This window comes from Haliotis asinina, chromosome 3 (genome assembly GCF_037392515.1).
Source record: "Haliotis asinina isolate JCU_RB_2024 chromosome 3, JCU_Hal_asi_v2, whole genome shotgun sequence".
Classification (NCBI taxonomy): Eukaryota; Metazoa; Mollusca; class Gastropoda; order Lepetellida; family Haliotidae; genus Haliotis; species Haliotis asinina.
The window spans coordinates 36,233,948-36,261,059 of record NC_090282.1 but is presented as its reverse complement, the minus strand read 5'-3'; the positions used below and the strand labels follow the sequence as shown (position 1 = coordinate 36,261,059).

The following is a 27,112-nucleotide window of genomic DNA, read 5'->3' as shown; positions in this document are numbered from 1 at the left end:
TACCAACAGGAGTGGTGATGATGTTTCCATACCAATAGGAGTGGTGATGATGAATGCATACCAACAGAAGCAGTGATGAGGCATTCATACCAGCAGACTTGCATCCATTCCTGCCTACAGGAGTGGTGATGATGCATCCATACAAAAAAGAAGGTTCCTGATAAATTTATACCAACACGATGATGCATTCATACCAACATCATTAGTTTTGATGCATCCATACCAACTGGAAGACCACTGATGCATACATACCAACATCATTGGTTTTGAAGTATTCATAACAACTGGGGGACACAGACACACCAATACCAACATCATTGGTTTTGAAGTATTCATTCTAACAAGACGTGCATAGATGCATCCATACCAACATCATTGGTTTGAAATATTCACACCAACAAGGAAGGGTGTTGATACATCCATGGTGCAAGGAAAGTTGCATCAATACAGACAGAAAGATAGCAGAATGTATCTAATCTTGGGTCCAAATATGAAAATATTAATTTTGTTCATTGTTTTTTTTTTATTAATTTGTAAACATGATATGATGAGATTACATTGCACAAAAAGTTAGAAAATAGATTTTCCAGACTGACAAACACTCATGATCAGATCAGTTGATCAGAGTCAGTGGCACCAAGTCAGCGTTACAACAGTTGTATGTCACAGTGAGAAGTGTTTACCCTCATTTTTGCAATATTTCAGCAACATTTCAGCAATACCACATTGAGAGAATGGGTGAACTCATCATAACCTAGATCAAGGTATGATAAGCATACGTTTCATAGTTTAATGAGGACCAGTGGTATTTTCAATATTCACTGGACCAACAGCTTGACCTTTGAAAACAAATACTTTACTTGATGGTAGATACAATGAAAGATCATTCACATGGACGGCACGTCAGTGTTCTGGATTAACAATTCCCCAAATAAATATTTCCCTTGAAAATATGAAGTTGTTGATTCTTGAGATCTTGAGGGACAGGTTCCCAAAGCATTTTCTTTTACTTGCTGAGCCATTATCTGTGTCAGTTGTGGAGCGCAGAGTCTACATTACATTAACTGAAGTCGCATCTCATGGACATTATCTGACAAATTGTAAAGAAAATAACTTAAGAAGTTGTAAAAAGACTTAGGTGTGTCTACAACTCGTCCCTCTTTATTCTATGCTGTTCAACAAATGAGAAGAGTGACTCCAAATCTCTAGCACCATTATATTCACTGATCTTTACACCATTGTTGAATAAGATCAGTGTCGGATAGCCTCGAACCTAGAAATAAATAAAAAAAAGATCAGAATATGTAATTTTCTGAATAAAATTGATATTTTATACTTATCCTGGCTCATGCTTTATTGCTTATCTCCTCTTCCCTGGCAAAGGTAGTGGAATACCTGAAATCCCTTGAAGTTCCCTTCTAAAAGAAGCGGACGTTAAAATACACTCACCCTCAAGTAGCCTCCCTTTACCTGCGCACATGGTCAGCTGATCGGCCATGATAGTCACTCCCTTCTTAATAATCGCCCGACACGAGAATATAAGAACTCAGCATGCCTGTGAGGGGCGGCTGAGAGGGTTTGCGTCATGAGTCAGTATAAGTATCAAATATCAATTTTATGCAGAAAATTACATATTTTTCCTTATCCTGACTCATGCTTAAATTGCTTACAAAACCTGACAAAAACGGTGGAGGCAATAACTTGGTCCTGTTCTTCTAATATTCACTGTAGATTCGGGGGATCACATCCAGTCAAACTTGTGTTCTGCAGAAGACTTCGTTGACTGGAATGTGATGACACCGAAAGTAGCTAGTGTCCCGTTTCTGATGCAACTAAATGTCACGATATTGTAATGAAGACTAGATGTGACCCCTCTTTATCTACAAGTATCTTCGTTGCAAGTACACGGTCATAATCACTCATGCTAGTCTGTTAAGAAGTGTGCATAGATTTTCCACCATTATACTCTGCAGTGTGTCTGGCTTCCACAAGTCACGTGATAAAACGCCTTCAGAGAACTGTTAGGTGCTGACCAAGGACGAGAGGCCCAAACTGATGAATGCCAGTGACATCCTCTGTGGCTATGTCTCATAGGTAGTGGTTGGCAAACACTGTGTTTGACTTCCAAAAGCAGCCCTCCATTATAGTTGATAGCAAGCAATTCCCATGCAGCGCTAGTGTAGAGGCCAAGGCTCTGAATTCCAATCCTGCTGTTTTATATTCTCTCAATATAACAGCTCTGATCCATACTGAGATAGTGTTGTGGCATACTTCCATAGGTGTCTCAGCAGATATAGGGATAAACAGGCACTTGAAATGTTTCTAGACTTGGTATGAGCGATGTATATTTTCAATGCTCTAACTGGACATAATGATAGATCTTTAGTATCATGAGGTCCAAGGATTGAAGACAATGCCAGTATGTGGAATTATTGTCTATCCAGTTGACCTGGCAGTTGATTTTTCGCAATAAAATCCCATCTTACACCTAGAGCTTTCTCTTGATGACTTGCATCAAACCTCGTGCAGTTGAAGTCTTGAGCATGAATTTCTGACATTCGTGCAGCATTCTAGTCAAGGCAAGTAAAAACAGCGTCTTCTGAGTTAGTAGTTCATATGAGGTCCGGTCAAGCAGCTTGTACGCATCACTTCTGAGATGTTGGAGTACGATGTATAGATCCCACGCTGGAGCTCTAAATCTACATTATTGATCTTCCAACTTAAAGGTGAGTAGCTTGGGTACTTCAGTCAACTTGATCCCCGTTTTCAAGGTGACGACTGAGCTGAGCGCTGCTAGTGCTACATATGTAGATAATGTAGAGCCTTTCAGACCTCTGGAATGTCATAGATGAAATAAATAATCTGCTATCAGCAGATGTGTTGCTTTCATCACCGTGAAGCCTTTCTTCTTGGCGTATTGTCTCAAATCACTTTCACTTGTCATCATATAGAGTGCGAGTGGATTTCTGTAAGGCTAAAGTAACTGCTTTCGCTGCTGTGTTTTAAGCAGGTCTTGATATGGTCCATACATGGAGTTAGATAGCAGATGGGTTGCCATGTGCCTGTTTCGTGTGGGGGTGGACAAGAAGATTTTTCTGATCTGGTAGCTGTAGCCCTGGTTTTCATAACTCTTCTATAAGCAGTGATCGAAATAACGGCCTGCCCGACTGCCCGTGGCCGGTAAATTTTGAGTCGGGCTGCCTGGAAATTCTCTCCACCAGCCCGATTGTCTGGCTGAAATTTTTAAGGTTGACCTACTTTCAGTTTTCTCTCAGGACGACCATTCCAATTGAATTGTCATGTCATATTTTGATTTAAGAAAGTTGAATGAAAGCTACGAGCATATTCCATAATTCCAACATGGACACCTCTTCAGCCAGTAAAGATGGCAAAACTGTCTGGCTTAGTAAGCTACGTTGTGTTTGGATATCTGTAGAAACATGGTTCAATAAGAACTAATCAAAGAGAGGGTTACTTAAAGGTTGACAGGCAACTTTCAAGATGGGCAGGCAACATTTATGGGCCACCAGCCTGGCTGTCAGGTTGAGTTGAAAAATTATTTCAATCACTATCTATAAGTATTGGAAACCAATGTCTCGTTGGCCAGTAAGGCGCGATCAAAATCAGTTGTAGGCGCTTCGTCTGTTTGATCTTCTCGACTACCTTTGTTAGCAGGACTGGAGGGGGAAATGCAAACCTGTTTAGTCCTTCCCATGGGATGCCGTAAGCATCTGTTGCCCTGGCTAATGGATCTGGTACCGGTGATACAAAGGTAGTTGTTTATTGAACCTTGTTGCAAATAAATCTATTTGCAGCTATCCGAATTTCTGGCTGATTAGTTGAAACGCCTCCCAATGCAGCATCCACTCTGTTGGTGATGGACGAAGAAGACGAGATAGGGCGTCTGACATGATGTTACAGGCTCCTGGTATGTGACATGCTTATATTTGGAGATTCAGACTGTCGACTATGTTGAAAAGTTTAAATGTCAGGTGTAGTAGAGATGGAGATCTCGTTGACCCTTGTTTGTTTATGAAGAAAGCTACTGTTGAGCTGTCTGTATGGATCATCAGTAGCTTGTCTCTCAGTGTTGTCTGAATGACCGCTTTCATCTCCAAGTTGTTGATGTGAAGAGCTTGATCTTCTTTGTTCAAGATTCCTGCTGCTACCGCGTTGTCAAGATGGGCTCCCCATCCTTGCAGAGATGCATCTATGTAGAGATGGTTGTTGAATGCTGGCTCTAACATAAAAGTCCCAAGACATTCGATCAGCGAGTCCACCGAAGTAGAAAGGGCTTCACACTGTCTGGGAGTGGAATCTGACCTGTGTTGTTGAGATGAAGATTCAAGAAGCGATGTAGCGGACACAGCTATAGTCTTCCTCTTCTGGTCATATATTGTGCTGACGTGAGGAGACCTAGTAGACACTGCCATTGTCGAAGTGCCAACCGAGAGAGTAGAGCCTGCTTTATCATGTCTTGAATCTTGACCCACCGGTCCGGATGACAATCTGATTCAATGTTGTGATGAAATGAATCCCGAGGAACTTGAGTTCTTGTTGAGGTTCCAATTCCGACTTTAGATGATTTACTAACCATTCCAGTTGTGTTAGTAGCCTGATGGTGAAGTCAAACTGTAGTCTGAGTTGATTTTTCTCTGGATGCACTTGTATGCCGTCATCCAGGTAAAAAGTGCCCCTCAGGTGTACATAGTTAAGGATGGGCTTGGTTACCCAAGATATTCCAAACGGTAGGACTGTCCACTGGTAGTGCTAACCATTGAAAAGGAAGCGCAGATATTTCCTGGATTCTCAATGTATCGGGATGTGTAGGTACACGTCTTGCAGATCGATTTTGGAGAGACAGTCTTCTGGACGGATGAGGAATCTTAGTTGAGGAAGATCTTCTTGAGGTGTTTCCACAGAAAATTCTTGTTGAATTCCTTTATGTTGTATATGAGCCGGAATTTTTCCCTTGAATTCTTCTTCAGTACTAAGAAGATTGGGGAGCAGAAGCCAGGTGTCAGACTCTGCGACTGTATTACTTCTACTGCTCCCTTCAGCAACAGCGTTGATATAGCGTCAGTCAACTTGTCTAGTTGATTCTCTGAATAGACGATGGGAGCTGGTAGTCTTGTGAGCAGTGGGGTATATTCCAACAGAATCTTTTAGCCGTCTCTCAGAATCTTCATGACGTAGTCGTCTTTGAGAATTCCCCAAATTTTCCACTAGAGGTGAAGATGTCCACCCTCTTGAGACGGTTGTATGGGAACAGCTGGGGGTGGAAGACGTTAGCTACGTTGGATGATATCTTGCTCGCTGCATAGAATCAATGGCGGCTCGTTGAAGATGTGTCATTCTTGTAGAGGGACGATTTATTCCCCTAATGAATTTCTTCATCGAAGAATGTTGATTCTGTGATGATTTGGAAGAAGATGACAGCCCTGTCTCTGAAGAAGATCGCTTCTGTGGTTTAGGGTACAACTTGCCGGACCCCAGACATAACCCCAGAGAAACGCCAGACATATCAGTGGCATGAATCTCAGCAGACACAGATAAACGGTTACCCGAATTTAATTCACCCGCTTTAGACATGGCTAATGCAAGCCGACATTGCCTGTCCCTCATACATCTGTACACAGACCGAGTACATAAAGTAAATTCTGAATCAGATAAACTTCTGCAAAATTTACGGGTATCAGACAAACATGTGGGCTGTACACACCGGACAAACAAAGTGTGGGTCAACCGCTGACAGCCATAATGTACACTGTAGACACAATTTCATCAACTGAGATTAAGTCTCAGTTAATGAAATACGTGTTAAATAAAGACACAATAATCACAGATTTGATAAAATATGATGCATATACTAAGCCAAATACCACATACAATGTAAATTTAGTTTAAGGACCAAAATAATTGAAGAACTTATGCGGGACCCCAGGTGCCTACAGCCGCCCTTGTCGGGCGATAGGGAGAGAGTGACAATCATAGCCGATCAGCTGACCATGTGCGCGAGTAAAGTGAGGCAACTTGTGAGTGTATTTTTACATCCGCTTCTTTTAGAAGGGAACTTCAAGGGATTTCAGGTATTCCACTACATTTGCCAGGGAAGAGGAGATAAGCAATTAAGCATGAGTCAGGATAAGGAAAAATTAGTAACTATCAGTGAAAATTTGGGAACATCTCAATGAAAAGATCTAATGTCATCTTTGATTGTCATAATCGTTAAAGGCTTGACAAAATGTCATCTGTGGTGAGTAAGTATTTCAATATATTGATAATGTGAGGTACAAACAAATCTGTTAAACAGCAACAGATTGTTTAGAGATTAGAAGTTTGTTTGTTTGTTTGTTGCATGATATCCCACCCACAAATATTGAAGCTAATGGTGCCATGTAATTTATCTGGACCAAACACTCCAGTGACCGATATTATGAATGCCAAATCGCACTATTCGGGTATGGGAGAAGATAACATTTATTTCTTCTAAACTGGGGGCGGTGGGGTAGCCTAGTGGGTAAAGCGTTCGCTCGTCACGCCAATGACCCGGGTTCGATTCCCCACATGGGTACAAAGTGTGAAGTCCATTTTCTGGTGTCCCCCACCATGATATTGCTGGAATATTGCTAAAAAGCGGCGTAAAACTAAAGTCACTCACTCACTCTTCAAAACTGACCATACAATTTATTAAACCAGTATAGGTTGTGGAGGGCTTAACCTGGAATGACCATTAGGGCCATATGTCATGGTACTCACAATTAATTCTCAACAAAACATGATATTAACCATCAGTTTATTCTGCTCAGGTTTGGAAAGAATGAGTGAGTTATTGGTTTTGTGGCACTTCTAGCAATATTCCAGCGATATCATGGAAGGGACTCTTGCAATGGGCTTCACTAATTGTGCCCATGTGGGAATCGAACCAGGGCATCTGGTGTGACAAGTGAACACCTCAACCGCAAGGTTACCCTACTGCTCCAGATTTGACCATAGGCCAAAACGATACAGCACGAACATACTGAACAACCTGAAAGTTACAAAACAAACAAACAAACTGTAACATGAAAGCAGAACATATCAACACAATCTGACAATACCTCGTGTTTCTTGCACAGTGCCCCTTGTACAGTGCAATCAACCTTAGCAATATTCACATCTCCAACATCAAAAAACTTCTTGGACAGTTCTTCCCATACTGGTGCAAGCCGTTTACAATGTCCACACCTGCAGAACAACAAGACAGTGGGTGGGTAATGGTGGGGAAGGAGGAGCTACCTTCAGCAACTCACATACATTGTGGCAAAGTTGGGATTTTGAAGATAAAAGTGAACAATAACAGGATACCTTGATAAGCAAGACATCTAGGTGTGGATGTAACCTGCAACATTTAGACTGGGTATGTCCCAGCTCTCCAAAGGATGAAACAGCATTGAAAGTTGCTGAATTATTCTGACATCTCATGCAGTTTACACAGTTTAATCTTCTAACTGATAAACTTAGGCATATTTTATCCTGGATTCACAAACTACCCATCCATTATGGAGTAGCAATATTTAATTGGGCATTGCTCAAGTCTGTCAAAAATCTGGGACTGTAGCTCAGTAAGAGTGAATAGGTTTAATTTTACACCGTACTCGGTAATATTTGTTTTAGAGTCTGGACTCACCTAAGTATAACACCAACAGTTTATCAGATTTTACTCACTGTATGAATATTCAAATATTTTCTGCATAAATACTTCAGATTAAAAAACAAATTTTCACAGATAAAGTTTACGGAGTGAAGAAGATACTTTGTGGGAATTAACTTGAAAATATGTTTAGGTCCACTATTTGCAACTCATATCCAACATTTCATCACACTGTAAAATATATTAACATTAATAACAACACATGGCTTTTTCAATATGGCCGTCATGATGGCAGTGTCGAAAATCAGATTGTAAACCAAAAGTCACTGTGTTCTGTAATCTGATTGTTTGAAAAACATGATCAAATGGTATTAGATTCCCGGAAACTGCAAGACTATTTACTGCGTACTGACACGAAGAAACCTCGCAAACAATTGTTTTCTTGCGTCATCAACAGTGGTGACATCATTCAAATCATATTGTGACGTAAAATTATAATGACGTCACCAATGAGCAACTCCAGATGCTACCATGGGAACCAGCTGAAACGGCCAGCTGATGACACTTCACTGCTGTACTCATTCTCGATGTAAACGAGTGCAGACAGTAAAACCCTTTGGTTTACTTTTGTGTTTACAATGTCGATAAACATCATGTGTTGGCCAATTTCCGGGTGTTATTGAGTATTTGAAGCACGGGAATATTTCATTTGAAACCTCCGGCTCACGCCGTCGGTTCCAAATGCATTCCCATGCTTCAAATACTCGACAACACCCGGAAACTGGCCAACACATGATGTTTATCTCCTAATTCAAACATCTTTTTCAAATAAATATTTCATCACTGTTGCAGTTTCAGCTTCAGCAGTTAAGTGGAGTAGACGGTTTAGATACATGTTGTAAGGAGTTGAATACACTGAATATCAAGTCCTTGAATGGGTAGAACTGACACAAAGCATTGTATTAAAATGACATTAAAGACTGATACTAACCATGGTGCAAAGAACTTGACAAATACCATTCCCTCCGCCAAAACATCATCAAAATCATCAGCTGTTAAGTCGAGCACTTCAGGCTGCAAATCACAAACATATCTAAGACACTTACTAACATGTCAATCATTCAACAAGCATTATTTACCCATGTGCATCTTGTTACACACTTTCAATAGGGTGTTACCAACTTTATGTCTATTTATTATACATAATATAATTAAAAAGGAATCATTTCCAGTTTAATAATTCTGTAATACAAGACTTTGACATTTGCCCCCTGACCTCTGGTTCATCATCCAGACTACCCTCCACAATCTTCTCATCTGTCCTGTGTTGTTCTGATTGGTCCTGATCAAGCATCCTCGACACATACTGTTTCAGGTCATCCAAGTTGCGGGCTCCCTGGTACTGGTCAACCTGGTCAAAATAGGCAAAACTGACCATATGACATGAAACCACTCAAAAAGGGGTTCAGAGCTAATTCATTTAGCCACCTTATCACGGTGACACAGTGTGAAACACTCAAATCTGTTACACCACTATATGTGCTAAATTGTCAAACAAGATTTGTCCAATACAGGATGTTATAACAAATGCATGTGTGTTTTCATACGCATCCAATAGTTTTTTACATAAAAACAATTGAAATTGAAACTATTTCAATTACATTTCAACAAAAATCATATCTTGTGTAGTTCATGATTGTTTGGTAGGACTATCGTATGAAGTTTTGAATACCATACAAATTTGGATATAAGTGTTTACTTGAGCTTCAATAAATGCTGTTGCATCACATACACATGGTAAATTCTTGAATGACATTTTGTGTGTTTCGAAGGTTAGTGACAAGTTTTGAGCTGTTTAAGTGATTAGAAAGATAACAACAAAAGTGTCTCTCTAAAATTGTAAAATCCAATATACGAAAATATATCAGCTGTACATAGCGGATCCCAGATTTGGGAGGACAGGCGCACATATCTCATGCTCCTCAGGGAAAACAATTTTGAGAGAAAGGGGAGCTTGTGCACCCACAACTGGACCTGCCTGTGTATAGCGTATTTCATTAGTAAGAAACAATTTCAACACATGCTGCATCAGTACATACAAAGGGACAAGAAAACAATGTGAGGTGGGGTGTTTTCCAGAGACTTAAAAATAATCAGGGAGACTTTACCTTCTGCCCATCCTTCATCCACAAGAGGGTAGGATAACCTCGCACAGAATACAAGTCACAGACTGAACCAGTGGCTGTGCAGTCTATCTGTAACAGAAACCAGAAATCTGTATTAGTTAGTCTGTTTTGCAGTTTACAATCAGCCACTTTTGGTCACTTGTTTAAAGCTGTATGTTTCACTGTTGGTCACCTTGATATATACACCTGGAAATTAATCAAGCAACACCCCAATTTTTTCTATTGGAGCAACTTTGAAGTGTTCTGACAATCAAAATATGCCGGGTTGATATAGTTTGACACTTTTTTATTCAACAGACGATCTCTGACAAACAACTTAAAGGGAAAAAGTATCAAGACTTTGCTTTATTGCAACGAAATCCAAATTCTTAAAACTGTCTTAAATTCATGAAAAAATGGACACAATTTACTATTCATCCACAGACGTTGTTGTCAGGTGTATTAACACAAATGTCACATGGAAAGAAAGAACAGTCATCTGAGAGTCTGCACACCGACTTTCATCAATATCTAGTGTGTCCTCCCTGCGCACGCACCACCGATTCCAGACGCCTCCTCATTCCTTGGATGAGTCTCCGGATCTGATTCTGGGGGATCCTGTTCCACTCCTCATGCAGGGCAGCCGTCAATTCGTTGAGATTATGGACTGGTGGGTCTCTCTGCCTCACACGACGGCCAATAAAGTCCCACAAATGTTCAATGGGGTTGAGGTCAGGGCTCATGGCAGGCCATGGAATTCTGTCAATTGCATTTTGCCGCAAAAAATCATTTACAGCATGCGCCCTGTGAGGTCTAGCATTGTCGTCCATAAATATGGGTCTCGTTGCCAGAGGATGGTTCTCAAAATGAGGTACCACAGCCCTGTCAAGAACCTCCTGTTGGTAACGAACACCGTTAAGGTTGCCACGGATGGTAATGATATCCAACTTGCAGTTCATGGAAATGCACCCCCATACCATAACGGAACCTCCCCCAAAGGCCACAGTCTCCTGGATGTTCCGTGGAGCCATTGCTGTGTTCCTCTGCCTCCAGACCCGAGTACGACCGTCCACCATGTGCAGCAAGAACCGGCTCTCATCTGAGAAATGGACCTTCCTCCAAGAGGCAATGTTCCAGTGCAAACGGTCATTACACCAGGCCAGTCGGGCTGCCTTATGGGCTGGAGACAGTCTGGGTCGCTTGATTGGCCTCCTTGCCCGGTATCCTGCAGCTTTCAGACGATTCCGAACAGTCCTGTTCGAGATGGGTCTCCCTGGAAGCCACTCCTGTCTCAACCGAGAGCTCGAGTCGAAGGACCTGCGCCGTACAAGTCTCAGTAAAGCTCTGTCCTCCCGGACTGTGGTCTTCCTGGGTCTTCCTGGTCTAGGCAGGTCTTTAACTTCATTAGTGGCCCGGTATTTTTTCAAAAGTTTTGAAATTATGGAATGATGTCGTCCGATTTGAGTCCCGATTTGTCTTAGAGACATACCAGCATTCCTCATGCCGATTATTTGCCAACGAGTGGCCTCTGATAATTTCCTACGTGCCATGACATTGAAATGAATGAAAAACCGAATGCAATCGACAACCTGCGCTTGTAAACACCCCAGGGAAAAAGTGCATTTTTCGAAAGTTGAGGTTAAAGCAATGCACGTGCGCTGTGCAAGCTTCACGCGCGTCATATCAACCCATGAAAAGCTCATGCTGTATGTCAATACATCAAAATTGAATAATCAATCATCAAAATTACTTCGTTAAACTTTGTTAAGTTTTTATGTGTCTTTGAATTTGGTGTTGCTTAATTAATTTCCATATGTATATATATATACATGTAGTTTGAACAGACAGAAATGTCTTTCACAACGTGCCTGCCAAATAGAAGACAAACAGGCCAAGACATGGACAACTCTTGAGTTCCTGATTGTATCTGCTAGTACTAGCCAGTGTAATCATCTTGCTTGTTGAACAGAAAATGATTAAAGTATTCAAACCACAATATATGTTCACTGTAACAAAAGAGTTCAACTGCATTTACATTAAAGTGAGACATCAGATCAGAAAGTGACACATTTGGCATTTAACACCTCATGGATTCAATAGAAAATAGCATTCAGGTCAAAACTGCCATAGTTAGGGTAGTTTGTGCTCTAACCCAATGGACAGGATGTTGCTCCCTATAGCAGTACCCTGATAGCTTGTCATATTTGTGATAACATGAACCACTGATACATCCTGCTCCACATCTACACTAACAGTGCTGTTGTAGTGCAACCAGAATGAATCCAGCACTTACCTTTGCTATGCTGACATCTTCGTTGTACTGGAAGCTTTTGGCCAGGTCCTCCCACGTGGGTGCGAGGCGCTGACAGTGACCACACCAGGGGGCGTAGAACTTGATGAAGTGTTGGCCATGTTTGATGTGGTCTTGGAATGTGTCCTCGTTTAGCTCAACCAGTGTCCGAAGAGGCTCAGGAGGCTGTGGGTCACTTTCCTCTCCCTGAGTGAGTTTCGCATTTTGCTGCTTTTAGCAATATTCCAGCAATATCATTGCAGTTGATGCTAGAAGCGGTCTCCACGCACTATAACAACTAGGCTACCCCAAAGCCCCCTCATTTGAGTAATATTGATACTACTATTAGATAAGAAGGAATGACTTGTTTAATCTGACAGATATTGAATGTTGACCAAACTACTGAGTATGCTTACTTTTGATTACACATTTTCATGAACTTGAACTGATCTTGGTGGGTTTCACTATAGAGAAAGTGGTAACACTTTCTGACAAAGTCAAACAGGAGATAGTGACATCTGAAGACCGAAAAAGAGCCCCATAAAGAGGCTTTGAAGGACATTTAGAAGTGGAAAGCATAAGAAAGCCAGATTTATGGATATCAACTTCTTTAGTGAGGATAACATGTTGCGGAGTGTGTGCTTGCTCCTGATGCTTCATCGAAGCATATGCTCCGTTGTGTTATCCACAATAAGGAAGTTGATATCCATAAATCTGGAGGTCTTACCATAGAGAGGGTTATCAAACTAATACTGTTAATACTACATCTTCTGTTCTTTTTATCTTGATGCACAAGTCTTCAATTCACAATCTGATGTCTTCTCAGTGAGACTTGACAGTTTCATAAAGTCAACATTCTTTTAATGTAATGTTGAGTTCTGATGTGTGAAACCTTTGCGACAGTCTCAAAGTAAAAGTTTTACCATTGCAGACTCCATCTTTATTCGTCAGTTTCACCTGTGTTGGGGTCGGGTACAGCTGAGTATTTCCACAGGTCATCAAAATATTCACATTTCATCACTTGATAATACTCAGAAGTGAACACACAAACATAACTTACCTGACTGAATTGCTCCTCCACAAAAGCTTTGAGAGCATCCAAGTCCCTTGGACCCTTGTAGCGTGAAAAGTCGGTGGAAGACTCATAAAAGAACTTGAGTGTTGGATATCCAGTAATTCCCTGTGCAGCACACACTGCTGTCTCCTCTGTACAGTCAACCTGCACACAGACAACGTATCACCAGTGTTGGAACGTGAGCTACAATCAATGCCACTACTTTACAGGCTTGTATATGCTTTGACTCCATAACTTGTAACCATGGACTGTGAATATCCAAAGTATTTGAGATGCATGACATGACTTTCTCTATCAGGTAATTCAAGCCTGTGTAAAACTCAGAGAATATTGTACTCCACACATGAAATTTGTGTTAATTATAAGTGAGGATAAACGCCGCTAGCTGTACCTTTACCCCTTCATTCATTCCCATTAGCCAAGCAAATCCTAAATCATATGTGCATAATTTTCATTTAACTTCACTGACAAATGAACGGTTGAGATGAAAAAAAGGAGAAATGGGTAGGGGATGACTTGACACTGACTGTGTCTTATTGACATAAAGATACACTTTCTTAAAATAGATTTTTCAGAGCTTTCTTTTGTGTATTACTCGGCTTTTAAATGTTGAAATTTTGGCCAACTCTATTGTACTGAATGAGAGAACCTGCCATGTTGTTGATATACCCAACCCAACACTGATGCAGATTTTTAACCCATATTTTCCTTAGGCTGAGTGAAACAGACAAAAAATAGGCAAATAGGAAAGAAATTTGAGATTGCATGCGCCACGAGAATGGATAGAGTAGTTAGTGTAGCTTTCCAAAATGAGAACCCTTAAGATATCGAGAATATTCATTTGTTTGTTGTTTAAATGTTTGTTATTTAAATGTCATACTGAGGAATATTCCAGCATAATGAGAGTTGTTTGTAAATAAGAAAGCCTGGGTACTGATCCACAAACCTTTCGTAACGCTATGACTTGTCATAACTCTATAGTTTATCATGGGCTTGTGAATGTTGTCGCATAACAAACATTTTGTGAATCAGGAACCCTGGACTGGACACTCTAGTGATTGATATTGTGAGCAATGTTCCATGCTGTATGGTATGAAGTCCACTACAGACTCAATCGAGATCAGTTCTTCTCCGGTTTCAGCAAGTAGAAATTGTACAATTTGTACCCACCTTAGCAACAACAACTGGCCTTTCTGTTGAGTCTACATTATAGATTTTGGCAAGTTCATCCCATGTTGGAGCAAGCCTCTTGCAGTGACCACACCTGCACACAACAAATATTGATTTTTCGTAAACATTTGTGATATAACAGGTGGTATCTTGTATCACTTCAGTGAATTGATATTCATGAGATGAATTAATCAACTCCCACCTGCTGGGGTCATCTGTGAAATACATGGATTCGTGAACATCTGAGATATTTCAGATGACATCTGTTAGCCAACAGTCTGTAAATGAATATATTTCACATTTAGGTCGTGATTTGCAGGACTTGAAATCACAAATGATAATTGTGCCACAGTGCTGACACTCTCCAGGTTGATTAATTTGAATTGAAAAATCAAACTCTTTACCCATCAAGTCACAAGGAGGGCGTAGCTTCTAGTTACATTTTAATTGTGGACTTTCTGAGGCGAAAGAACCTAATGAAATGATAATGCCTACAATAAACTTATACAAACCTGTAGAGGTTATGAATTCTTTGAAGAATGTCCTCCTTGGGGTACATATAAACATATATGCATTTTTATGTCCATTAAAAATCCCTACGACAGTTGTAACTATTTTGATAATAAAATATTTACAAAACAAAAAACTCGTTTTTGTCTTGTGGGACCACCTTTACAGGGCCCCCCAGGCCCCCTACAGCCAAGAGCAGGTAACTCTGGCCGTCTACCTCGCACCTCACTTTTCATGCTGAACGTATCAGACAGAATGAGGGGAGGCGGGTGGCCGTACCCCAAGGAGGACATTCTTCAAAGAATTCATAACCTCTACAGGTTTGTATAATTCTTTTTCAGAAGAAGTCCTCCTTGGGGTACATATAAGCATTAAACAGACTCCCGAAGAGAAGCAATTGGGAGTGGTATTCTGTCTGACAGCAACAGTCCATTCGATCGAAGTGCAAATCTACAATCACACGGAAATAGAAAAGGCACCGACCTGGTCACCTGACCGCTGATGTCAATCAAGGCGGGGGCGTGACAAAGCTGAGGACCCGCTTGTCAAAGCTTACATGCCCATTGGCTAGAATTTGGGAAATCCCAAATGAGAAACCCCGCCCACCCAAATCAAAGTTTGGAGACCTGGACGTACGGGACACTCGCCAAACTGAACCTTGTCCATACCGCACTAGCAAGCTAAGCAGGGAAATGGAAAGGAAAGTAAGGCACCCAGCCAAAGAGGGCGGGACTAAGAAACCATCACCAAATATCACCGCCGATAAAATGGGAATGGATAGTTACCCAACACCGAGTGCAAACAGATATATAGTTATCAAACAAAGCTTAATCAGCTTGAGCAGAACTATTCTGTCTACTGCAGGGAACTGACTGACCGAACTGAGCACACTCTCGTGAGTGTCTGTTCAGTTGGTAATGACGGTTCTGACGTGGCCACTGCTCTCACTGAGTGAGCTGACAACCCCTTTTGGGGGAGATAAGCCTTTATGTATATAGACCTTGCAGCCTGCCGATACAATCCATCGGGATGCCGTCTGTGTATCAGTCGGATAGCCAGCCATTCCGCCACCACAACAGCAAAATAGCTGTTTCTCCGTACGGAGCAAGGCTATTCTCTTAAAATAACTTTAAGAGGTTTCATAACGTCTAATACACGAACCTTACGGTATGTATTATCAGACGACGCAGGCAGCATGCACCCAGTTAGATCGATAGGCGCGGTAATTCGAAGCGAATGATCGAATTTTTTGGGCGGTATGAATCCGGTAAGCGAATGCTAACCCGATCCTTATGGAACATAGTAAGATCCGGGTCTGAAAACATGACGTGTAAGTCGCTAACACGTCTACCAGACGTAACCGCCACTAAAAAGTCGTTTTCCAACTTAACAGTTGTAACGACGGGTTGGCCAAGTCATAAACGAGAGGAGTGGGTAACCATTCCAATACTCGAGACAAATTTCACGACCGGACGCAGTCTGTCCACGCCTGCAAGAAAACGCTGTACCCGGGGGTATTGTCCCAACAAGGCACCCTCAACGGGTATGTGGAAGGCTGAAATAGCCAGGGAGTAGCCTCGAATCGTAGAAGCGGCTAAGCCAGATTCTAAACGAGACGGTAAGAACTCCAATACTTCAACTACAGTCGAAGAAAAGGGATCGAGAATCCCTCTATTTCCACACCAGCGCGCATAACAGGCTCATCTATCCTCACACTGTACATTCGTGGAATCCGTCCACGAAGCCAGAATTGTGTCTGCAACTGATGCAGGAAATCCGCTCTTTTGGAGACGATTCCGGACAGTGGCCAGGCCACCCACTGAATCCTGGGGATTGGGGTGAGGCTGGCCGTCCTGGGATAGTAGGTTCGGTCGCCGCGGTAATAGTACCGGCGGCTACACTAGCGACCTGAGTATTACCGGAAACCAGCGTTGAGACGGCCACAGAGGTGCGAGAAGCACTAGTAGCCGCGCTGGTTGGGTGGCAAGCTGAGACAGAACTTTGGAAATCAGGGGAATTGGCGTAAACGCCGACACCACCCTGTCCGTCCAGTCCCGCTGGAAGGCGTCGGCGGCAATCGCTCTCGGATCAGGAATCCGCGAACAAAAACCCCGGAATCTAGTTCGTCACTCCAGAGGCAAACAGATCCACCTAGAACGACCCAGACAACTGGGAGATAATCCCGAATATCTCCCGATCGAGCAACCACTCGTGGGGAGCCAGAACACGTCGTGAGAGCGCATCTGCACGCACGTTGTCGACCCCTGGGAGATACACAGGCATAACCCGTATGCTGAACTGATCGCACCATATTAGAAAACTGCCACGCCTCCTGAAGGAGCGACGGAGACACAGTGCCGCCCTGCTTCAGAATGTAGGACATCGCCGTCTGGTTGTCCATCTCTAGACAAACCACTCGGCTTCGAACCTGATCCACGAAGCGTTCGAACACCAACGTCACAGCTCTCAACTCTAACACATTGATGTGCAAGGTCGCCTCTTGGTCGGACAATAGTCCCGACATCGCGAGGTCGCCCAGTGAGGGAGGCATCCGTCTGAACTGTGAGCGACGGTACCGGGGTCATCAGAGGTAAACCTTTGAATAGATTCCCGGTATCTGTCCACCACCGCAAGTGACGTATCAACCACTGGGGAATAGCCAGATTCTTCTCGTAGCTCTCCGAGTGGGACCACTGTTGTGCTAACGCCTGCTGAATGGAACGCATTCTCCGACGTGCACGCCAGACTATGTCCACCGTCGCCGCCATGTTGCCTAGCAACTGAAGCCACGTCCGTGCTGAGGCAATATGGGACTGAAGGAACCTTAACACTATGCCCTGTACCTTGAAAATGCGCTCTTGGGACAGAGAAACCACCCCTCGGGTTGTCTCGAACCTCGCCCCTAAGAAAACCAGATACTGCCTCGGCACCAATTGATTTTTAAGATAGATAACCCAACCTAGTCTGGTGAGAATATCCATCACCTGCTGTGTGGATTCTCGACTTAGGTGTTGGGAGAGCGCTCTGAGGATCCAGTCGTCCAGGTACGGGAAACAAAAGTTGCCCTGCGCCCTGGCGACCTGAACTGGTACTAGCATGAGTTTGGTGAACACCCTTGGCGCCGTGGAGATGCCGAAGGGGAGCACACGAAACTGATAACAAACCCCGTCGAAGGAAAACCGAAGGTATTTCCTGAACTCGGGATGCATCGGTACATGGAGGTATGCGTCTTTGAGGTCGATTGACGTAAGCCAATCCCCTGCCTCTACAGACGAGATCACTAACCTCAGGGTCTCCATCTTGAAAGACGGCAGCTCTATCAAGTTGTTCAAACCCTTGAGATTTAGAATGGGTCTGAACCCTCCGTTCTTTTTGGTTACCAGGAAAAAAGTGGAGTAAAACCCCATAGTCTCCTGTCCTGATGGAACCATCTCTATAGTTGCCTTGTCCAGTAAAGACTGAATTTCGGCACGGAGGATTGCCACCTTTTCCGGCGACTTCGGCACCGGAGTGCAGCGAATCCCGGCAAAAGGAGTAAGCTCTCGCTTCCACTGTGGCGTGTGGCCATCCCTGAGTAATAACGGGAGGCGACCACCCACAGGAATTTCGGGTAGAAGGCAAAGTGTCCCGGCCGACGGCAGAGATTGCCGCTTGCAACGGGACAACTGAGGGCTCCGGAGGTATTCCCTTTACCCCTGCCCTTGCTCTTCCGTGCCTGTAGTGGAGCAGTCCACTTCGGCGCATCCTTAGACTGAGTCGCAGGATAGCTTGAGCTGAGGACCGAAGGCCGCGAGCGAGAGGTGGAGGGTTGTTCAAGAAAAGACTTAAGGGTCCTTGAATTAACTAACGGCCTCCGCAGCCTCACTAACTCCCGTCAAAGCCCCCGGGAACAGGGTCAAGCCCAGTCGGAAAGGCAGAGACAGCAGTGCCTGCTGTGTAGCCGGTGAATACCTGGCGACAGCCATAACCTACGAAGGCCAATCACAGCATACATCATCTGACTCGTGAACGCATTGAGTTGCGCGTCAAATGTGAATGCACCTCCGTCCGTAAGTTGCCGCTCTAACGTGGACGAGGAAAAATCCTCGTCCCCGTCCTCATGCGACACCACCTGCCTCTGCAAGACAGAGAGGTAGGCTGAGTGCACCGCAACCTTAAGTTGCTGCACGGCGTTCCGATATTGCTCCTCAAAGGAGCGGAAACCGAGCGCAACACCTGGTTCGATGAGGTACAAAGCGGTAAGCGGCGACCCTGACAAGCCGACGCCTGGCAGTGGCCAGACGACCCCCCAAGCGCGATCGAGGCGTACACGCACTCGTCGACAGCGGGAGGGTCAAATAGCGCATCGTCCCCCATCAAGTAGCCGGTCAAGCTCCGGGAGATCGAACCGCGAACGGCTACCCTACAGGAGCAGATTAATTACCTCACTGAGGAGTGAAGGTAAAATAGGCAATTGAGCCTCAGCCACCCTACACGGAGCAAACGCTTCCCCAAGAAGACGAAACTCCGCGGGATCGGGGGCGTCCGCAGGGACGACCACCTGCGGCACAGCCCCTTGATCTCGGCTACCCTGCACGGAGTAAACACTTCCCAGGAAGACGAAACTCCGTGGAATCGGGTCAGTGCTACCGCGATCCATTCGCGTACCTGCCCCGGGGACGAACGGAGCGAAAAGCTCCGAATCGGCCTCCGTCGGTTCGCCGAAAAAAGAAGGCGTCGAGACCTCGTGAGATCGACCGCCGAAGTAGGGACCCCGATGCACTGAGCGGAACCGATGCAGGCGGCAAAGCCGGTGCTCGAACCGCCAGTTTGGTTGCCGGTAACCCCGACGCACAAGGGACCCGTCAACAAGGACAACAGACCCAGAAGAGCCGAGTTGTCGGAGTCGGCCTACCTCTGGTTCACTGAAAAACCAGGGTGCCGAGACCCCGTGGTGTCGACTGCCGAAGCAGGAACACCCGATGCACTGAGCGGAACCGAGGCAGGCGGCAAAGCCGGTGCTCGAGAACCACCAGTTAGGTTGCCGGTAACCCCGACGCACAAGGGACCCGTCAACAAGGACAACAGACCCAGAAGAGCCGAGATGTCCGAGTCGGGATACCCCTGGCTCATTGAAGAACCAGGGTGTCGAGACCCTGTGGGGTCGGCTGCCGAAGCAGGGACACCCGATGCACTGAGCGGAACCGAGGCAGGCGGCAAAGCCGGTGCTCGAGAACCACCAGTTAGGTTGCCGGTGACCAACGGTACGAGACCCGATGGACCGGCGCCGGCAAGCGGAATTGCACCCGAGCCGGTGCTCGGTGCAAAACCCCTAGAGCCAGCTGGGAAAACGACACCAGAGCCGTAGCTTGGATCTGAGATTCCCACAGGGACAGCACCCGTGCCTGAGCCTAGACCCAAGACTTGGGTGCACCCCGAAACTGTAACAATCAGAACCAACTAATGGTAACTGATGTACAGAAAACATACGCAATTGAACACACAATATGCAAAATATAAACGCACGGGCGATAATAAATTGCCAAAATACATTAACCCAGCTAAACAAGAAAGTATAAGCGGATAAATGCAGTAACAAGTGTGCACACACAAGTGCGTAATGCAATGAAAAAGACGAAAAGTCTTAAAAACCAACATCCCCATTTTGACTGAAACAAGAACAAATGGGTTAAGACATCTTAGCATGTAAAACATACTAATAAGAAACACGTAGGAATAAGTGAGACGCAAGCGAAACACTTCCCGCACTAAAAAGAAGCCATAAAGACCGCCATCTTGCCTGCCACATGACAGGAAGATAGGACCCGACCGGCAAAGTTACAACAATATATGAATGAAAATTTCAGCCAAGAAATTCCAACTAACGCCCGTGCGAAAGAAAAGGAACCATACATACAGTAGCTGACTCTTTCTCACTCATAATTCCGTAGGCAGATAGCACAAAAACTATCTAAATGGACCACACACGTCTTTCTAGTCGAACGACAGCATGAAAAGTGAGGTGCGAGGTAGACGGCCAGAGTTACCTGCTCTTGGCTGTAGGGGGCCTGGGGGGCCCTGTAAAGGTGGTCCCACAAGACAAAAACGAGTTTTTTGTTTTGTAAATATTTTATTATCAAAATAGTTACAACTGTCGTAGGGATTTTTAATGGACATAAAAATGCATATATGTTTATATGTACCCCAAGGAGGACTTCTTCTGAAAAAGAATTGTAAGTTACACCTTCAGCAAATTATATTTCAAGAAAACAAACTAAAATTCTTATTGGTAAACCCCACCCCAAACAAAATAAAAAAATACAAACTGACTTCCATACCTCATGGTAAATATACATTCAATAAACTAGAACAAGTATAAAAAACAATCAATAAATTTATGTCAGTGTTGGAATATTATATCAGGGAAGGAGCAAATTTACTGTGTAAAAAGAGATGAAACAGGCGGAACTCTTTCCTTCTTTATATATATATGTGTATATATGTGTGTGTGTGTGTGTGTGTATGTGTGTGTGTATTGCAATGTACCACTGCAGACCTAAACATGGCAGATATCCACTCCACGCCTGCTATCCAACTGATAACAACAATAACTGGGCCCGTTCATAACTTATCAGCAAATTATAGAGCGTTTATTCATAATCTGCCTCCACTCTCCATACAAATCATCACCACCCGTGATTGCACTCCCTTAGACAAGTTAGAGCAGGAGGAGTTTTTCCCATTTGATGTGTAGAGAACATGTCCTAAAAAGTAACGCCCCTTTAGCTAACGTGTGCATTCCGGAGATCTGTGCGAAACATCACACTGACAACAGGACAGTTGACACAGGGCACACACACAGTGATCATAACAAGAAGCCTGACGTGATTTCTGTAAAAATAAACTTTGCATACGGAGAAAGGATGACAAGCCACACACATCTTAACTTGTTTACCTAACCAACTGGGTCCATTGATCGGCGTCAACTTTGAACCGAAGTCATAACTTACCAAGGTGCATAAAACATCACAAAATGTTTGTTTTTAATGACATTGTCATTAAATTCCTCTGCCGAGTAACTGTGAGCTGCTTCACCATGTTCTGCATCGGCTACAACAGCACCGAAAACAGCACAAAAGGATAGCACCACGTACACGATGCAAGTCGCCATGTTGATGTCGTATTGTAGTCTGAAGATCAATTACGACTTTGATTTTTTCGGCCACGTTTCTACAGACACTTTTCATATCACAACCATAGTTGACAATGATCTTATGTTCCAGTGTGTATACCGTTATGCAATTAAAACTTTATTCTTCAATGAAGAGTAGTGTCGTAAAGGCGGAAGTTATTGCACCAGATAAGAGCAACTTCCTTTCCAGCGCCATCACATTGTGAAAGTGCACGGTTCTCAACGAGCTAAGGCCAATCCGGCGACTTGCACTCTTTGCAATAAGCATCCGTTACAGAAAACACAAAGATAAATCACAATGGCTTCTAAAGATGAACTTGCCTGTGTTTATGCTGCCCTCATCCTCGCCGACGACCAAGTTGCGATCACTGTAAGTAAGGATATCGACACGTGAAAATTTCTGCTGGCTCGTGAAATAGCTGACAGAATGATGCCTGTAAACAAGCAACCAGTAAGAAGGACAAGTCTGATAACGAACTTATGCTGGTTGGAAACTGTCATTGTTTTGGTAACTGTTAAAATGAATTCATGTTTGAAGTGTGTACAACATGAATTACGTGAATGAGGTCCATTTTTCTTATTTTCAGGCAGACAAGATCAGCACTATCCTGAAATCTGCAAGTGTTTCTGTTGAACCTTACTGGCCTGGTAAATATGTTTTATCATCACAACCTAGCCAGTGTTTCACTTTGTTGTTTAATGTGATGGGTGTACTGCACTTATTCAGATAAATTAGCACTCCCTAAAGATCGGAACTGATGGCCCTGGGTGAAATAGGCCTTCAGCAACCCATGCTTACCACAGCAGGTGACTTTGCTTTTCGTAGGAGGTGACTAAAAAGATAGGGTGGTCATTATTGCAGACTTTGACAAGTCATCAGTTCTCAGTTGCGGAGATTGATGCTCATGCTATGATCACTGGATTATGTGGTCCAGAGTCGATTACTTACATACCACTGCCATATAGCTGGATTATCGCTAAGTGCAGCCTAAAACTAAACTCGCTCGCTCACTGTCCCTAAAGATCGGAAAGGGCACCAGATCCTAACACCAAATCCTCACCCGAAAGATTTTAAAGGTTGCCAAACGTTAACCCTAACCCGAAGGATCGTAAAGGGTGGGGGTGCCATATAGTGAGATATTGCTCTGCAGCACTGGCTGGTGCATCACCTGGTAAATAGCGTTTTAGCCAGTGTGACAATCAGTACTTTCCAGTAGTAATTATGACAATGATCTGTGAATAATGATTCTTCACTATTAGTTGACATGAGCATCTATTTAGTAATTTACGCAACTAAAATCCAGTGACATTCCTTGGTCATGTGAGTGATCCTTAAAGTCAGATCCTGATGGTCAATTCTTATGGCCAGCATGTGTTCCTAAAGATATTTCCTAACAGGAGTGTTAGAAAAGCTGTGCATATAGCTTATGTAAGCTGGCACATCATGGTCAGAAGTAATTGATGGCTTGTGCAAAATATTAACCTTGTTATGGATTGTTTTGAATTTCTATCAGACCCAATTCCCAAATGGAACTCGCATTACCTTGAGGCAATGTATACTAGCTAATCTAATAAGCAAACCCCTTCACATGGAACCAACAACTAAATAGTTTTGTTTACATAAGTTAACATTTGTGTTGGGAATCTACTGCTAAACACATAGTTGATCATCAATGTCTTCTGTTAATTAGTTATCAATAAATGATTTACTGCAATCATGGATTTATGAACAAAAGATCAGTTGGATGAGCCTGCTTCAAAATTGTGTGTAGATAAAGATCTGTCATATGACACAAAATCTTAACCCATTCTTCTCAGAAATTGACTAAAAACACTTTGACGAAAGAGTATAAAAAATCTTGGAGTGTTTGATAACAAATATGAATTTACATCACACTTTCTACAATACATACATTGATAGTTTTTGTGTGTGAAAATTGAGAAATTTGAACTCAATATCTATTTGTTGACTTTTATGCACAAGTCTGAAAAGAACGGCTATGGATCTTAGCGTATATGTGACAAAAAGCAAAAAAGCTGTCCATTCCCAATATTGTTTTGTGAATTCGAGGAGAATTGAGCCTTTTGAAATGCAAATGTTTCCTCAAAGCAAACATGCGGGAAAGCAGACATTTTGTGGACTGTCTGCCTCTCCAATGAAATAGCTTGGTTCGATCACTTGGTACAGTTCTTTGGAGTTTTGTTGTTTTTAGAACTATGTTTTCATAACATGCTACATTAACGAAACCTTCATCAATGCTTGCAGATTAAAACATATACTTAAACATGGGTCCAAATAGTGTATGCATCCACACTGAAATAATTCATGCTGCAAGCCACTACCAGCACAAGAGAAACAGCTGCTTCCTCGGCAAGCTGTAGGAAGACTTGACTTCCTGAATTACGGTTGTGATCTTGAGCCTTGCTAGGGGTATTTACATATTTTACATGTACATTAGCCACTTGTTATGCTTGAAGATAGTGTACAGTATCATCGATTGGAATTTCAATCAGTAATTGAAGTTTGATTACTTTCACATTGATAAATTTGCAATGAAATAACTTTGAACATGTAAATCCTGGAGGTTTGATGATAATGCCCTGTCATAGTGACGGTAAGAGAATGCCGCAGTAATCACCATAGAAGGGTTTGTGATCCAAAAAGGGCATTTCTGAGCAGAGGACTTTCCGTACTTAACCTATCCAGTGTAATTGTAAGGATTCAATAGGCATCTTAATCAGAGAGGCGAGGCACCTGGTCCAGTTTGCCTGTTATTCTATGGTGTGATGTTGCCAAAATGTAATTGACTTCTGTGACAATTGCTCATCGATTCCCGGAACACTAGTGTGTTACTGGCTTTGCCATGAGCAAAGATTACTGCTTTCTCATCGGATAACAGTGACACTATTGTAGTGTATTCTGTACTAGAGAATGCTACAGACTAACACTTAATCTGGCTCGTTTCTCTTTTATTCACATCTATACAAATGGCTACAGAGATATACTGCAACCTGTTTGGCATTTTTTTTCAGATTAAACTGATATGTTCAGATATATTTGGTGCACTATTGGCGGTCTTTCAAGCAGCTAAATTCCATTTCTTCCAATATTTATGCTTGGTTTCAGGCTTATTTGCCAAGGCCTTGGATGGTGTCAATGTGAAGGAACTCATCACCAACATTGGTAGCTCAGCTGGTGCTGCCCCTGCTGGAGGTGCTGCTCCTGAGGCTGCCGACGCCCCTGCTGCTGGCGGTGGTAAGGGTGCAACTAATGTAGTCACGTACACAAGAGCCATGGGGATAGGGAGTGAGGGACAAGGAGGAAGGTCCATTTGCCATGAGTACAACTCATCTGGACTTGATTTCAGACTTTCCATCTTGGCTGGAGAGTCCAAACGTTTTAATCTGGATGCTCTCTGGAACTATCTGACTCGCTTTCAGTTTAACAATATTCAAATTACTCCCAGGAGGAAACATTCAGTAGTAATGTGTTGAAGAGTATTTTGGGGGCGATATTCTGTGATACTAAATGAAGTTTTAGTTTGAGGACAATGTGTTAATCAGATCCAATGAAGATTCATTTGTTTATTTTTCTATGTATTTCTATTGTCATTGCAGACAAGAAGGAAGCAAAGAAGGAGGAATCCGAGTCAGAGGATGAAGACATGGGCTTTGGACTCTTTGATTAAAACCCTCAAGTGCTGTAAATAAAGTCCACGTCTTAACCATGTTTTTTGTCATCTTGTGAGGAAAGTGCCTATCTGCATTACTGAAGCATTTACTGGACCCATGTGTACGAATTAAGAACCTACAAAAACTCACCTCCCTCGGTAGCTAGCCTGGAACATTTAAGTCTTGGTCTATGAAGGGGATCCCTCAGTCGTGATTCATGGTTAGTAAAGACTCTGGAATCTAAGTTGGAAACAGCCTCTTTCAGTCTTTCATTTAAGGTACATGATGAATGAACAGTAAGTATGGAGTCAACGTCCTGCCCAAACGTGTTTTCCCATAGCAATAGAACAAGCCAAAGCTTCTGATATTTATAACTGGAAATGTTCCTGTTATTCTTGAGGCTGAATGTGTCAAGACAAATGGGAAATACATTTAAACTTACTAGCTTCGTAAAACATCCCAAGCAAGAACAACAAGTTGTTAAAACTCAAGGTGCTCTTAGAACCGCAAGGATAGCCTTCGCTGACGTTGGTGTCAACGAATTAAAACTACAGCCCTGTCCATGCTCAACCAGAAGTCCGTCATCAGCGACGTTGATTTTTTCCCCAATATATTCGATCCCAGCTAGGGCCTTGACACAGCTGCTACTTACGGTGTCATGACTAAATGGTATAGTGGTCATGATCCATGAACATTCTGCATACAAGGCAGGTCGATGTCATAAACATTTGCTACTCGGGAATTTCAAAATCTTCCGAAGTTTGGGACTTCCTGTCTATTAGGGAAATGGTAGCTGATGACGACCAACTTCCGGTTGAGTATGGACAGGGCTTGACCCAAATATATGCTACATTTTAAGCGGGTTCATGGGTGGGACTCTCACCGATGTCTCTCCAGCAGCCAATTTCTACCGATTCTATGAATGAAACTGGAAGTCTTCGCTGGTGCCAGTGTTTCCAGGCAAATCACACAGGTTATGCTCAGTTAGTTTGTATACTTATCCAGTCTTAAACCAATGACTTCCCTAGAACTGGTACAGAAATGTCCTTAAAGGGGCACTGATGCGGAGCGAATAATGTTTCTCGGCAACGGTCTAATTACGAAACCAAACCGCAAATTGGTCAGCGCCCGCTCCTTCGACCGTGACGGACAAAGGAACTGGGCTCCTGTCCATATTAGCACAATTTCTTCGCCTAAACAGTCAGGAGGCCGGATGCCCATCATATGCCATTTGTTTAAAAATATCCATGGTATTCCTTGTCTGATCGTAACCAAATATCCCAGCAGTGTAGTTCTTTTCGGATGCTTTGATGGTATAGTTACTGATCCAATTTGATCCTATTTCTGTGTTTTTAACCTCGATATTTAATCATGTTACATGAAAATATGATGTCTACAGGCACGTAGCAAGTCATTTGTTTCAGTA

The 27,112-nt window shown here is 43.1% G+C and overlaps 2 protein-coding genes across 3 annotated transcripts; one reads left to right on the top strand and one right to left on the bottom strand.

The window, feature by feature from the left end:
* Positions 1–503: 503 nt before the first annotated feature.
* LOC137277897 (thioredoxin domain-containing protein 5-like) lies at positions 504–22,014 on the bottom strand. Its single transcript, XM_067809890.1, has 9 exons — positions 21,833–22,014; positions 14,334–14,427; positions 13,149–13,307; positions 12,092–12,295; positions 9,802–9,888; positions 8,910–9,044; positions 8,625–8,707; positions 7,101–7,227; positions 504–1,273 (listed from the first exon to the last, which is right to left on the bottom strand). Exons 1-9 carry the CDS (start codon positions 21,991–21,993, stop codon positions 1,145–1,147), a joined length of 1,179 nt encoding a protein of 392 aa, XP_067665991.1. The 5' UTR covers positions 21,994–22,014; the 3' UTR covers positions 504–1,144.
* A 143-nt stretch (positions 22,015–22,157) lies between these two features.
* Positions 22,158–25,740, top strand: LOC137277896 (large ribosomal subunit protein P1-like). Of its 2 annotated transcripts, none has more exons than XM_067809887.1 (4): positions 22,158–22,384; positions 22,602–22,662; positions 25,142–25,270; positions 25,633–25,740. In XM_067809887.1, exons 1-4 carry the CDS (start codon positions 22,313–22,315, stop codon positions 25,701–25,703), a joined length of 333 nt encoding a protein of 110 aa, XP_067665988.1. In that variant the 5' UTR covers positions 22,158–22,312; the 3' UTR covers positions 25,704–25,740. The 2 variants fall into 2 exon arrangements, with proteins under 2 accessions (XP_067665988.1, XP_067665989.1); XM_067809888.1 differs by having other exon boundaries at positions 22,195–22,384; positions 25,142–25,267.
* Positions 25,741–27,112: the final 1,372 nt, after the last annotated feature.